This window comes from Zootoca vivipara, chromosome 8, assembly GCF_965207765.1.
Source record: "Zootoca vivipara chromosome 8, rZooViv2.hap1.1, whole genome shotgun sequence".
NCBI classification, from domain to species: Eukaryota; Metazoa; Chordata; class Lepidosauria; order Squamata; family Lacertidae; genus Zootoca; species Zootoca vivipara.
The window spans coordinates 86,490,730-86,504,703 of record NC_142591.1 but is presented as its reverse complement, the minus strand read 5'-3'; the positions used below and the strand labels follow the sequence as shown (position 1 = coordinate 86,504,703).

Sequence of the window (13,974 nt, the reverse complement as noted above, 5' to 3'; positions counted from 1 at the left end):
CTTGTGTTGCCACCCTCCTGACCTCTCAAGGAGGAGGCACGTGAAGGAGGGCCTCAGAAGATGATATTGGGGTCCGGATAGGTTCATATGGAAAGAGGCAGTCCTTGAGGTATTGCGGTCCTGAGCCATTTGCAGATTTATAGGTCAAAACCTAAAGGGACCCAGGTGGCGCTGTGGTTAAACCACTGAGCCTAGGGCTTGCTGATCAGAAGGTTGGCGGTTCGAATCCCTGTGACGGGGTGAGCTCCCGTTGCTTGGTCCCAGCTCCTGCCAACCTAGCAGTTTGAAAGCACGTCAAAATGCAAGTAGATAAATAGGAACCGCTACAGCGGGAAGGTAAACGGCGTTTCCATGTGCTGCTCTGGTTTGCCAGAAGCGGCTCTGTCATGCTGGCCACATGACCTGGAAGCTATACGCCGGCTCCCTCAGCCAATAATGCGAGATGAGCGCGCAACCCCAGAGTCGGTCACAACTGGGACCTAATGGTCAGGGGTCCCTTTACCTTTAGGTCAAAACTAACACTTTGAATTGGGCCTGGGAACTAATCGGTAGCTAGTACAGTTGGACCAGGATCGGTATAATATGTTCAACCCGTCTTGCTCCGGTGAGCTACCTGGCTGCTGAATTCTGCACCAGCTGAAGTCTCTGAACCGTCTTCAGAGGCAGCCCTACGTTTAATGCATTGCAGTAATCTAACCTTGAGGTCGCCAGAGCACAGACAACAGTAGTTAGGCTACCCCTGTCTAGATAGGGGTGTAGCTGGGCCACCAGCCAAAGCTGATGGAAGGCACTGCGGGCCACTGAGGCCACCTAGAATCCTAGAGTTGGAAGAGACCACAAGGGCCATCTAGTCCAACCCCCTGCCAAGCAGGAAACACCATCAAAGCATTCTTGACATATGCCTGTCAAGCCTCTGCTTAAAGACCTCCAAAGAAGGAGACTCCACCACACTCCTTGGTAGCAAAATCCACTGCCGAACAGCTCTTACTGTCAGGAAGTTCTTCCTAATGATTAGGTGGAATCTTCTTTCTTGTAGTCACCTGAGCCTCAGGTGACAGCAAAGGGCCCAGGAATAACCCCAGGCTACGAACCTGCTCCTTCAGAGGAAGTGTACAGACCCACGTTTCTAACAGGCCCCTGCTTCCTCCCAGCTCCCCCTTCCCCTTGGCTTAGGGACAGTGGCCTTGCATGGCATCCTGGCAGCTTCAGGGTCTTCTCCCACCACAGGGAAGGGGGTGGCAGGCCCACCAGGCTTCTTGGGTGCAGCCCAGTGGCGGCAAGAGGTTGCTGGCTGGGCTCCTGCTTCTGCTGGGGCCAACCCCCCCCCCCTGCGTTTCTCTTGCCAGGGCCTGACCCCGCTGGGCACCCTCCAGGCATGGGTGCATCTCTACGGCAGGGACCTGGACCGAGAAACTCGCCAGCGCTGCCAGGCCATGGAGGGCCTGCTCAAGAAAGCTATGGCAGGCCGAGGTGAGTCTGTGCTTCGCTCCTGGGGCTCTAGGGGTGGGGGGCCTGCTCCTGGGGACACTCTTAAAGGGCTGCTTGCTTTGTTGGGAATTCTCACCCAGCCGAGTCTTCCTTTCTTCTGGCGGGAAGCCTTGAAGCTGTTGTGTTTTTAGCAGGCTGTCGTCTTTGATGCTTCCAAGTTCATGAGAATGAACACTGGAGGAGATCTCTGGGTCCCTTCAAACAAACAAACAAAGGATGTTTATTCGGCTTTACGCCCATCATAAAACACAACACAACAAAATAAATCAAATTAAACAGCGGACTCGTACAAGCCACAAATAATATAACACAAGGTCAACTGGTTTGTCAGCCATAGGCTGGATTATGGAGTTTAGTATACTAGCACGAGCCGAACTGTACATAGGGCAGATAAACATAACATGGTGTAGAGATTCAGATGTTTTAATTTCACAAGCACACATTGAAGAGACTTGGCCCTTAGTAAATCTATGTCTCAGCACGTTTGTTGGAAAAACATTGAACCTAGCTTTAATGAAGGCATATCGGTGAGACGCGGCCGTAAGCGCTGGGTCCCTTCCTTATCCTGCCCAGATTCTCTCTCCCTGCTCTGTCTCCTTTATTGCTGGGGCAGGGGCCAAGCCTTGCAGTGCTCTTTGGGGCTTCTTTGGTTTTTCGAATTAAAGTTTTTCAGAATCTCCTGGACTTCCATGGGTCCTGTTGTTGTTTAGTCGTTTAGTCGTGTCCGACTCTTCATGACCCCATGGACCAGAGCACGCCAGGCACTCCTGTCTTCCGCTGCCTCATTTCCTTCCCGCATCTTTTATGATAATCCAAATCTTTTACGTCTCCATTGTGTCCAGAATTCACCCTTAAACTACAAGTGATATTCCAATCTGAACAATTTTAACTGATTCCAATGGTCTTTAAGATAAGTTATAAATTTCCCCCCGTTCCTTATTAAAATTGTTGGCCTTCCCGATTTTCTGACTCTTCCGGTCATTTTAGCCATTTCAGCATAGTCCATCAACTTCAATGAGAAATCTTAGGCCAAAGGAGCACGCTCAGTTTTGAGGGAAAGCCTTGGCTTCTCTGGGTCATCTATTTGCTCCTTCCCAGCTTACCCCAAAGATCTTGAGAACGAGGCGTGCGCCAAGAGGGTGTGAACTTGACGCCTTTGCTTTTACCCCTCCAGGCTCCAAGGCTCAGCCTCCCCGAGAGCCGCCGGCCAGCCAGCTGTTTGACGCAGAGCTCTCCGAGTCCCCGCAAGCCCCCTGCCCTCTGGATCCTGCCACAAAGTCCCCCAGTCCCCGGAGGGAGCCCGAGGAGGACGACGCAATGAGCCCCCTGAGGCCGGTCAAGAAGAAACAGCGCCTGTTTGGCCAGGACCTAGAGAGGGAGGCCAGGCCGGCTGCCCCTGCCGAGTACCGGGCTGCCATTCGCGGGGTGGGCAGAGCCAAGCCCTGCCTCCTGCCCAGCCCTGAACGGCCCAAGTCTTCCGCTGGGCCTGCCCTGATCCCCCCAGAGGAGTACGTGGGAGACGATTGGCTGGAAGACGACCTGGGGCAGAACCTCGCTTCCCGCAAAAGGAGCCGCCAGAGCCCAGAAAACGAGTCTGGGACCGAGTCGGAGGAGAGCCTGGGGGGCGAGAGCGACGGGGGGCTTCCCCGCCAGCCCCCCGAGGCCACCAAGAAGAGGAGGAGGGTCCGGCAGAGTCGCCTCACGCATATTGTCGACAGGACTCCGCTGGGACGACTCCGAGGGGCCGGCGTGGTGGTGGCGGCGGAGAGCCCAGAGTGTGCGGCAGATCCCAGCACCCTCCAGGGGGCAGGAGGCAACAGCCACATCAATGGGGGGTCCCCTGGGGGTGGGGAGAGGCCCCCCTTGGCACCAACACATGTGAGTTTCAAGAGTTGGGGAGAGAAGCGGGTCAGAGAAGCGGGTCTGGCTTCTTTTGCAGTGGCACTATGAGAAGCTGTCTCGCTTCCCTGGGCCTTGAGAGGCCAGCACTCCTCCGGGATCGGGCCCATCCTCCTTCCCTCTCTATGGCCAGGTACATTCCTACGTCCGACACGGAATCTGGCTTCCCGACTGCTCCTCTCTGCATTGTTCACCGCAGAGCAGAGCGACTCCGCGGCCGGGAGAAGCTGCAATTTGCGGCCGCTGTGAAAAGGCAAATTCCGTTCCTTTGAGAAGGGAGGATAAATCTGCCGCTGTCATAATGCCACTACAGTGGTACCTTGGTTGCCAAACTTAATCCCTTCTGGGAGTCCGTTCGACTCCCGGAACTGTTCGAAAAGCAAGGCGCAGCTTCCGATTGGCTGCCGGAGCTTCCTGCGCTGAATCGGAAGCCGTGTCGGACACCCAGCTTCCCAAAAAACGTTCACAAACCGGAGCACTCACTTCTGGGTTTGCAGCGTTTGGGAGCCGATTTGTTTGGGAGCCAAGCCGTTCGACAACCGAGGTACCACTGTATACAGATCTTTGGACTGGCTGAATTTGGAGTACTATTACGGTTCGAGTTGCTTCGCCTCGACAGGATATTGTAGACAGGATATTGTAGAGTTGGAGAAGGCTCAGAAAAGGGCAAGCAAGCAGCGACTCGAACCTAGCCGGCTTTAAAATGCCAGAAACTGCAGGAGGGAAGAGAACTCGGGGGCTCAAATCCTGCTTTCTGGTTTCCCCAAAGCAACAGTTCAGCTACTGTGAGAACAAGGCTAACTCTTCTTACGTTCTTCAGTTTTCCCTGGAACAGTTTAAAAACATTGGGAAGACGCCAGGTGCTGGGGAGAAGCAGCTAAGCAGCCTTCTCCAAGCTGGCGCCCTCCGGCTGTTGTGGGCAACCTCTCCCATTAGCCACTGCTCTGTACGGCCATGTTTGCTGGGCTGATGGATGCCATTGTCCAAAACAACGGGTGGGGCGGGGGGGACTGCCAGGCTGGAGAAGGCTGGGCGAGGGGATCTCCTGCCTGGAGCACAGCTTACCTCCCTCCCGGCTGGAGGGAGAGGCTGCCCTGTAGTCATAAAAGGATGTCATATAGAGGAGGGAGAAAGGTTGTTTTCTGCTGCTCCAGAGAAGCGGACAACCAAAATGGTCAAAGGCCTTATGAGGAACGGCTTAGGGAGCTGGGTATGTTTAGCCTGGAGAAGAGAAGGTTAAGGGGTGATATGATAGCCATGTTCCAATATATAAAAGGATGTCATATGGAAGAGGGTGAAAGGTTGTTTTCTGCTGCTCCAGAGAAGTGGACACGGAGCAATGGATTCAAACTACAAGAAAGAAGATTCCACCTAAACATTAGGAAGAACTTCCTGACAGTAAGAGCTGTTCGGCAGTGGAATTTGCTACCAAGGAGTGTGGTGGAGTCTTCTTCTTTAGAGGTCCTTAAGCAGAGGCTTGACAGCCATATGTCAAGAATGCTTTGATGGTGTTTCCTGCTTGGCAGGGGGTTGGACTGGATGGCCCTTGTGGTCTCTTCCAACTCTATGATTCTATTCCAAATTATTGGAAATGGTGAAGGTGTGGCCCCAGTGTGTGGCAGCCACAGAAAAGTCAAATTCCCATACTAGGGATCATTAGGAAAGGAACTGAAAACAAAATAGCTGTGTCCAGGGCTGGATGGCCCTTGTGGTCTCTTCCAACTCTACGATTCTAGTGGCAGAAGGACCAGGCCTGGCCCATCTGGTCTGAGGAACCAAACCCAGGCATTTCTCGAAGGTCCTCACCCTCTGTCTCTTCCCCTGTTCTTTGCAGCTCCCTGCTCCCCCACCCCCGATCCGGGTGCGAGTTCGGGTGCAAGACAACGTCTTCCTCATCCCCGTGCCCCACAGGTGAGAGAGCCGGGGCTCCCTGGCCCCTTTGCCCTTTCCTCCCTCGCTGAGCTGCCTCATCAGAGCTCTGGATCTGAGCCAGGCCTTGTCTTTGTAGCGGCAGCTTCAAAACTCTCCACATAAGCACCAGGAGAAGCATCCAATGCCGGATTTACGTATAAGCTAAACAAGCTATAACTTAGGGCCCCACTCTCTTGGGGCCCCCCAGAAAAATTAAATGAAAATTTAAATGTTAATATACTTTTTCTTAATTGTCTTTCAGTTCAACAATTGCTTTGATAAAATGCATGTTTTGTTATGTGCAAATGGCCATAGATACCTAAAGTTTAGAAAACTGAATAACATAGATACCTATAAATTACCACATAGCATATATTCAACACAAAAAATAGCGACAGTTTGTTGTTGACACAGGACAGCTGGACATAGAAAGGGCCCCATTACCTTCAGTAGCTTAGGGGTCTCATCAAACCTCAATCCGGCCCTGGAAGGATCTGAAATTGGGCAGGCAGGGGGCAGGATATTTCTGCTGCCCTCAAACCTCCCCCAAATAATATTTCCCTCTGCACTGTTTGGATGAGAGCTGCGTGGCCGGAGACTGAATCCCCCACAGTCCTTGCTGGAGGTGGGGCTTTCCCCCCGCCGCCCAGGAATATAGGGAAGGGCTGTGTGTGTGTGAATGGTGGCCTTCCTACTGCAGCCCCTCTCCTTCCTTGCAGCGAGAGTCGCCCCGTGTCATGGCTGGCGGATCAGGCCTCCCAGCGCTACTACCAGACCTGCGGGCTCCTGCCACGCCTGACCCTGAAGAAGGAGGGGGCCCTCCTGGCCCCCCAGGACTGCATCGTGGATGTTTTGCAGAGCAACGAAGAGGTGAGCGGTCGCTGCGAGCTGAGGGAGAAATGGGCAGCGCTTCTCCCCAAAGCCCCATTCTTCAGCTGCGGGCAAGGGAGTCTCTCTGGAGAGCAGCTGCTTGTCAGTGTGGGCAGCACTGAAGCGCATGGCCCAGTGGTCTGACTTGGCAGAAGGCAGCTTCCTGTGCTGTCCAGGGCTGTTTTGAGGCGTTTGTAGGTTCTGATGGCAAGGAAGCATGTTGTTAATACCTCCCCTGAACAGTGTTAGAAACAGATAGGAAAGCTAGGAGCTAAATGCCACCTTAAACCTGGGTTATGGGCACAACAACGGAATGTCTAGGCACTTTTTTTATACAACAAGAATACAAAGCTGAAAATGAATGAACTGAAGCTAAAATATTATGTTCATTTTTCACATGGTCTGGTCCTTCCCCTGCCCGCCCACCCCTAATATTCTTAAGAGGATCTCTTCTTCTCCAGTCTTCAGAGAGGAGCTGGAAGTGGGGAGGCAGAAAAAGGTCCTCCTTTTCTTCCACTCTGCAGTTTTACTCTGCATCCATTCTGATTTCCTTCAGAATGGATAGGTTTGATCTTCTTGCAGTCCATGGGACTCTCAAGAGTCTCCTCCAGCACCATAATTCAAAAGCATCAATTCTTCGGCGATCAGCCCTCTTTATGGTCCAGCTCTCACTTCCATACATCACTACTGGGAAAACCATAGCTTTAACTATACGGACCTTTGTCGGCAAGGTGATGTCTCTGCTTTTTAAGATGCTGTCTAGGTTTGTCATTGCTTTTCTCCCAAGAAGCAGGCGTCTTTTAATTTCGTGACTGCTGTCACCATCTGCAGTGATCAAGGAGCCCAAGAAAGTAAAATCTCTCACTGCCTCCATTTCTTCCCCTTCTATTTGCCAGGAGGTGATGGGACCAGTGGCCATGATCTTGGTTTTTTTGATGTTGAGCTTCAGACCATATTTTGCGCTCTCCTCTTTCACCCTCATTAAAAGGTTCTTTATTTCCTCCTCGCTTTCTGCCATCAAGGTTGTGTCATCTGCATATCTGAGGTTGTTGATATTTCTTCCGGCAATCTTAATTCCAGCTTGGGATTCATCCAGTCCAGCCTTTCGCATGATGAATTCTGCATATAAGTTAAATAAGCAGGGAGACAATATACAACCTTGTCGTACTCCTTTCCCAATTTTGAACCAATCAGTTGCTCCATATCCAGTTCTAACTGTAGCTTCTTGTCCCACATAGAGATTTCTCAGGAGACAGATGAGGTGATCAGGCACTCCCATTTCTTTAAGAACTTGCCATAGTTTGCTGTGGTCGACACAGTCAAAGGCTTTTGCATAGTCAATGAAGCAGAAGTAGACGTTTTTCTGGAACTCTCTGGCTTTCTCCATAATCCAGCGTATGTTTGCTATTTGGTCTCTGGTTCCTCTGCCCTTTCGAAATCCAGCTTGCACTTCTGGGAGTTCTCGGTCCACATACTGCCTAAGCCTGCCTTGTAGAATTTTAAGCATAACCTTGCTAGCGTGTGAAATGAGCGCAATTGTGCGGTAGTTGGAGCATTCTTTGGCACTGCCCTTCTTTGGAATTGGGATGTAGACTGATCATCTCTAATCCTCTGGCCATTGCTGAGTTTTCCAAACTTGCTGGCATATTGGGTGTAGCACCTTAACAGCATCATCTTTTAAAATTTTAAATAGTTCAGCTGGAATATAATCACTTCCACTGGCCTTGTTATTAGCAATGCTTTCTAAGGCCCATTTGACTTCTCTCTCTCTATATATATATATGAGGAAAGGATTCCCAATTGGAGTGCCACCTTCCTTGGGCCCTAGCTAACCCCCCTGCTGACCTTACTCTCTCTCTTTCTCTCCCTGGCAGGTCTTGGCCGAAGTGCAGTCTTGGGACCTGCCCCCCCTTATCGCAAGATACCGCAAGGCCTGCCAGAGCCTGGCTGTGGGTAAGCTGAAGTAGTTCCCCTGCAGAGGGGCCTGGGTGTCGTTGAGCCCCCCCCCCCGCGTCCTTCAGAGGTTGCTTCTCTTGGCAGATGAGTTCCCCTGGGGGGGGGGTGTCCTCAGGAGGCTGCAGGCATCTTTCTGATGCTTCTCTGCCCGCAGTTCAGGTGCAGCCCCTTCTGTCCTGTTGGGCTCAGAGAAGGAAGGGGCTGCTTCCCAACGGGGTTTCAAAGAGGAAACTTCCCCTTTTCCGAAAGGCAGTCGCTGTGACGGCTATGCTGGCTTTTCCATAGAATTGTAGCGTCGGAAGGGACCCCCGAGGGTCATCTAGTCCAACCCCCTACAAGGCAGGAATCTTTTGCCCAACATGGGGCTCAAACCCACGAACTATTCTCCATCTTTATTTATCTGTAAAAAAAATTGCGTACTACTATATCATTATTATTATTATTAAAAACCCTATCAAAGCCGCTTACAGCAATAGAATCATAAAACCATACAGTCCATTAAAACCATAAAGAAATCAGACGTCGGTTAACCATTGGTTAACCATTGGAAAAGGCTGCATTCTGAATTGCCTGCATAGAAACGATTTCAGCAGGCCTGCCGAATCTTTAGTGGTGGGGAGTTCCGCAGGACTGGCCCAATGACCCTGAAGGCTTGGCTTGTGAGTCTTTTGCCTTGACTGAAGCCTGGTGCCCTGTGTGTGTCTCTCTCCCTCCCCTCGGCTGGCAGGGGAGCACCGGTTACTCCTGCAGCTGCTGGAGTGCCAGGAGTCGGGTCCGTCCTTCAACGTCCCGGGCTTGGGCCTGCGCCACCTCCACCTGACGCCTCTCCTCCGTGCCCTCAAGCTGCAGACCTCCATCCGGCGCCTGTGCCTCCCTGGGGCAGGCCTGGGCGACGACTCGGCGGAAGAGCTGCTGGCCACCGTCGCCACCCTCCCTGGCCTGCAGGCGCTGGACCTCTCGGCCAACCGGCTGGGCCCCCAGGGGCTGCGTAGGCTGACCGCAGGACTTCCCGGCTCCGTCACTTTCCAGGTAGGGGCGGCAGAGGAGCTGCTCCGGAGGGAAGCGGGAGAGTGTCATGTCTACCTGGAAGGGCTGCGGTTCTTGAGGCGTGGCGAGATGTCCAAGTGGGGCTGAGGATGGAGCCCAAACTACGGTGGGAAGAGGGTGGGCTAAGGTTTTCGGGCTTGGGAGTTCCACAAGGCTTCAGATCTTCGCTTGATGAGCCGTCTCCATGTGTAAAGGCCACCCTTGCACCATGAGGACTAGAGGCTCAGGAAGATAAACGACTATATGACTTTGAGAAGACATCTGAAGGCAGCCCTGTGTAGGGAAGTTTTTAATGTGTGATGTCTCGTCGTGTTTTTCTATTTTGCTGGAAACTGGGGCAACCCAGACAGATGGGGGCGTAGAAATAATAAACGTACAGTCATACCTTGGTTCTTGAACAAGATGCATTCCAGGAGTCCGTTTGACTCCCAGAACCATTTGAAAACCAAGGTGTGGCTTCCGCTTGGAGCGCCCTGCAGCCAATTGGAAGCTGCGCCAGACGTTCGGCTTCCGGAAAAAGTTTGAAAACCGGGAACACTCACTTCCGGGTTTCGATCGTTCGGGAGCCAAAGCGTTTGAGATCCAAGGTACGACTGTATTATTATTATTATTATTATTATTATTATTATTATTATTATTATTATTGCTATTGTTGTTGCTATTTTAAAAATAGGAAGCTGAGATTCATGCAGCCCTTTCAGGCCCTATGTGAGACATCCCATCTCGGGGTTCTGACTCCCGATCTGAAGGCGAGTGGCTTGGCCCTTCCTCTGCCCCCGTCTCACTCAAACCCACACCCCTTGTCATTTCAGAACCTGGAGGAGCTGGACCTCAGCCTGAACCCCTTGGGTGACGGCAGCACCCAGCCCCTTGCCTCCCTGGTCCAGGCCTGCCCGGTCCTGAGCATGCTCAGGCTGCAAGCCTGCGGCTTCACCACCGCCTTCCTGCAGCACTACCGCCTCCTGCTGGCCAATGCCCTGAAAGGTAAGAGGAGCAGGAAAGAGAGTCGGCTGGCAGCGGAGCTAGATTTTATAGAACTGTCAGGTGATCGGTATGAGTTAAGCAAGTCCGGTCTGCCTTGGCTTTGCACAGTTAATTCTGTTAGCCCTTAAAGAGTGTTGGACTAGGACCCGGGAGACCAGGGATCGATCTTTCATAATAATTTTTATTTGGTTTTACAAATATTAATTTATAACAATCCATATCCATGTTTAGAGATTTCTACAAATCTCTGGACTGCCCATTTCCCCCTCCACGGGTCCCATTGTACACTTTTTTAACTGCATATTTTTCCACAATCCACATTTTATATCTTTCCATCTCGTCCATAATATTCGTTACATTACAGTGGTACCTCAGGTTGCGAATGGGATCCGTTCCGGCGGCCCGTTCGCAACATGAAAAGGCCGCAACATGAAGCACTGCATCTGCACACACGCATGACGCAATGCGGCACTTCTGCGCATGCACAAAGCGCGATTTAGCGCTTCTGCGCATGCGCACAGGTTACAGACGTGCCGAACCCAGAAGTAACTCGTTCTGGGACTTCCGGGTTCGGCGCGTAAGACGCAACATGAAGCGGACGTATAATGAGGTATGTTATAAAAATCCTGCTAGTGTTTTCATCTGTTTACAGTGATCTCCTAGATAAATTACAAAAAATTCCCCATTCTTTATTGAAGTCCAGGTCTTCTTGGTTCCTGAGTCTTCCAGTCAGTTTTGCATTACAGCATAATCCAACAGCTTAATTTGCCATTCCTCTCTGGGAGGGACTTTTATCTTTTGGGAGGCCAGGGTTCAAATCCCCACTTGGCCATCAAGCTCACCGGGTGACCCCGGGCCCTGGGCCATTCAGGATCTCTTAGCCCTGACCTACTCACAGACAGGGTTGTTGTGAGGGTGAAATTGTGGCGGGGGCAGGAAATCATGTATGCTGCTTTGAGCACCTTGGAGAAAAAGTTGGATGCAAATGCAAAAATAAATAATAAATAAATATTGGAGATGAGAGGGGCAGACAGCTTTGCTGGGAACTGAACGTTACCCAAACAATATGACACACACACACACACACGTACGTCCCACAAGCTGTGGCTCAGAGCCTTTTTGTGCTGAAAGCCCTTTGCAGCCCTTTAATTTTTATTTTTGATAACTGTATTTTTCTTTTTTAAGCGCTTTATGTTTTAACCTTGTACACCAGCCGGATATTCTGTGAAATGGTAGGACAGAAATGCTTCTATAAATAAGCAAACTGTGCCCAGTTGATGGGTGCGAGGGCGTTTCTGAGTGTCTCTTGAAAAGGAAGCCGCTTTCTGTGGCGTTTGCCTGTCAAAATGAAGCAACTGGAATGTGTCCCTCCCACTTCTCTTCCTTGTGGCCCCTACATTGGACCAGATGGCCGTGTGGGTCCCTCCCAACTGCATTGCTCCTCCTGCGCTCTCTTCCCTCAGGAGCCGTGCACCTCAGGCGCCTGGCCGTGTCCCACAATGCCCTGGGCTCCTCTGCCCTTGAGCTGCTCCTGAGGAGCCTGCCCTCCGAGACTCTCACCCACCTGGACATCAGCTCAGTGGGCGCCAGGCCAGGGGATCAGCAGCCTCTGCAGGACGCAGTGGCCAGGTACCTGGCGCAGGTACGGTTCATCGGGTCCCAGCAGAGAGGTGGGCGTCCTGGGGAACCTCAGCCCGCCAGCCCAGCCAGCTGACCCGTTGTGCTCTGGTGAAAGACAGGGGAGGAGGAGGAAGGCCTGGCATCTCCACTGTGTGAGGAAACGAAGGGACGCGGTTTGAGTTTCCCCAGCCGACTAGGTCTTGGAGAAGATCCAGACACTCGCACACCTTAGTTCTCTGCATTCTGAATCTTCGTTCTTCTCCGTACAGGAAGGCTGTGCTCTCAACCACCTGGCTCTCTCTGGGAATCACCTCGACGATGGCGCTGTTGTAGAGCTGGCTAGGTGCGGAGGCTTGGGCAGGGAGGGAATGGGGGTCCTGTGCTTCTTTGGCAGGGAGTGGGTGTCTTCCGCAGCGGGGAGGGTCAGCCTTGGCCATATCTCTGGGCATTCTCGACAGCGGTAAAGGGCTCCTCACCTCCCTTTTTGCTACTCTGAGCAAAACATTTCCCTGGTGTGGTTTGATTAATTGAGGAAGCTCTCGTTACTGACAGGAAGAGCCGTTTGACACTTTGGAAGGTGGTGGTTTTTAAATGGCTTGGACGGACGGCCATCAAGAGTGGTGATTCTGTGAGCCTTCGAGGTTCCAGAGTTTGGCTTCCTACTCCTCTCCCACTTTTTCTCCTTCTCGTAGATAAGTGGTTCCTGCATTGCAGGGGGTTGGACTCGATGACCCTGGGGGGTCCCTTCCAACTCTACAATTCTGTAATTCTTCAGCGTAGATGAGCAGAATGCAACCAGTTCTATCCATTCCCCAATGAGTGAGGTCGGACCTGGGTGTGGGGGCGATTCTGGCTTGCCTTTTTTAGGACAGCCATTAGGAACACTGGAGAAAATATGTGGAGATGTTTCCCTGGAGTATGTGAGAAAGTGCTCTATACTTTCCCCTTCCTCTTTGGGCTCCCTAGACAAGAACAGCATAAGGTCAGGGGCGCCAGCACTTGGCTACGCTTTCCCTATCCTGTCCGAGCCCCCCCCCCCTGACATTTCTTCTCTTTCTCCTTTATTTTTTCATAATAATTTTTAATTTTATACACTAACTAGCTGGCCCTGCACGCATTGCTGTGCGTTAGTCTGTGAAATGGAGGGTAATAGCCCCCCTTCAGATCCCCCTAAGCCTCAGAGTCCCCCTGAGTCGAGGCAAGATACTGTGGAGAGGGCAGGCTTCATCCCTGTCTCCCCCCCCCCGGTTCTGACCCATTACGTATCCCTGCCCTCTATTCACCCCCCACTACCTCCACTTGGCCTAGTCTGGAAAGCGGCCTAGTCTGCAAAGCCGAGGTGAGATATTGTGGAGAGGGCAGGTTTCATCCCTGTGTTCCCCCCCCCCCTGTTCTGACCCATTACGTATCCCTGCCCTCTATTGCCCCCCCCCTTACCTCCACTTGGCCTAGTCTGGAAAGCGGCCTAGTCTGTCTGATAATGGCCGCCTGTGTGGTTTCAGTTGCTTGGTTGATGATGATGTCATTTGGTTTGTGGGTATGGCTTAGATTTCACAGGAAGGGAGGGGGTGTACTGTGGGAGGAATTCCATTTGAGGTTTTCATGTCCCCAGCAACCCCCGGGGAGTGGCCTGGATCGTTGTGTCAAAATTTCAGGACGATCGGTCAAGCGGTTACGGAGAACATAGCGGCCGACAATTTCAAGTTTTTTACATTTTTATATATATAGATAACATACAAGCAAACAAACAAACACACACATAACATAAAATTTAACATTCAATACATTGTCCTTTTCAATGTGTGAGGACTTCCCTCATTCTCCCCCTCTGAGCTACATTGTCCATTTTTTACATTCAGCAGGTTCTTCTAAAAACCATACATTAAAAAAAAAATCTTACCCATCTATCCTAAATAATATTTCTATTATACTGCCTAGAGCCTATACTCTACTTCCTTAAAGGTTAATTATATCTTGCAATATTTCTTTAAATAGTCTCTAAATTTCTTCCAATCTTCTTCAACCTTTTCCTCCTTCTGGCCACGTCTCCTTCCGGTCATCTCAGCGAGTTCCATGAAGTCCATCATCTTTATCTGCCAGTCGTTAATTGTGGGCATTTCTTGAGATTTCGAAAATTTATCTATTAATAATCTAGCTGCAGTTGTGGCATACAAAAAGAATGTACAATCTTTTTGGGGG

General features: G+C 51.4%; 1 protein-coding gene across 1 annotated transcript in view; it reads left to right on the top strand.

The window, feature by feature from the left end:
• Positions 1-13,974, top strand: part of TONSL (tonsoku like, DNA repair protein) — a 30,847-nt gene that overhangs the window by 14,269 nt on the left and 2,604 nt on the right. Inside the window, exons 16-24 of the mRNA XM_035126144.3 lie at positions 1,347-1,470; positions 2,663-3,366; positions 5,222-5,298; positions 6,018-6,168; positions 8,043-8,121; positions 8,852-9,153; positions 9,984-10,155; positions 11,619-11,797; positions 12,045-12,118. Coding sequence (XP_034982035.3) covers positions 1,347-1,470; positions 2,663-3,366; positions 5,222-5,298; positions 6,018-6,168; positions 8,043-8,121; positions 8,852-9,153; positions 9,984-10,155; positions 11,619-11,797; positions 12,045-12,118 — 1,862 coding nt within the window. The remainder of the gene's footprint in view (positions 1-1,346; positions 1,471-2,662; positions 3,367-5,221; positions 5,299-6,017; positions 6,169-8,042; positions 8,122-8,851; positions 9,154-9,983; positions 10,156-11,618; positions 11,798-12,044; positions 12,119-13,974) is intronic.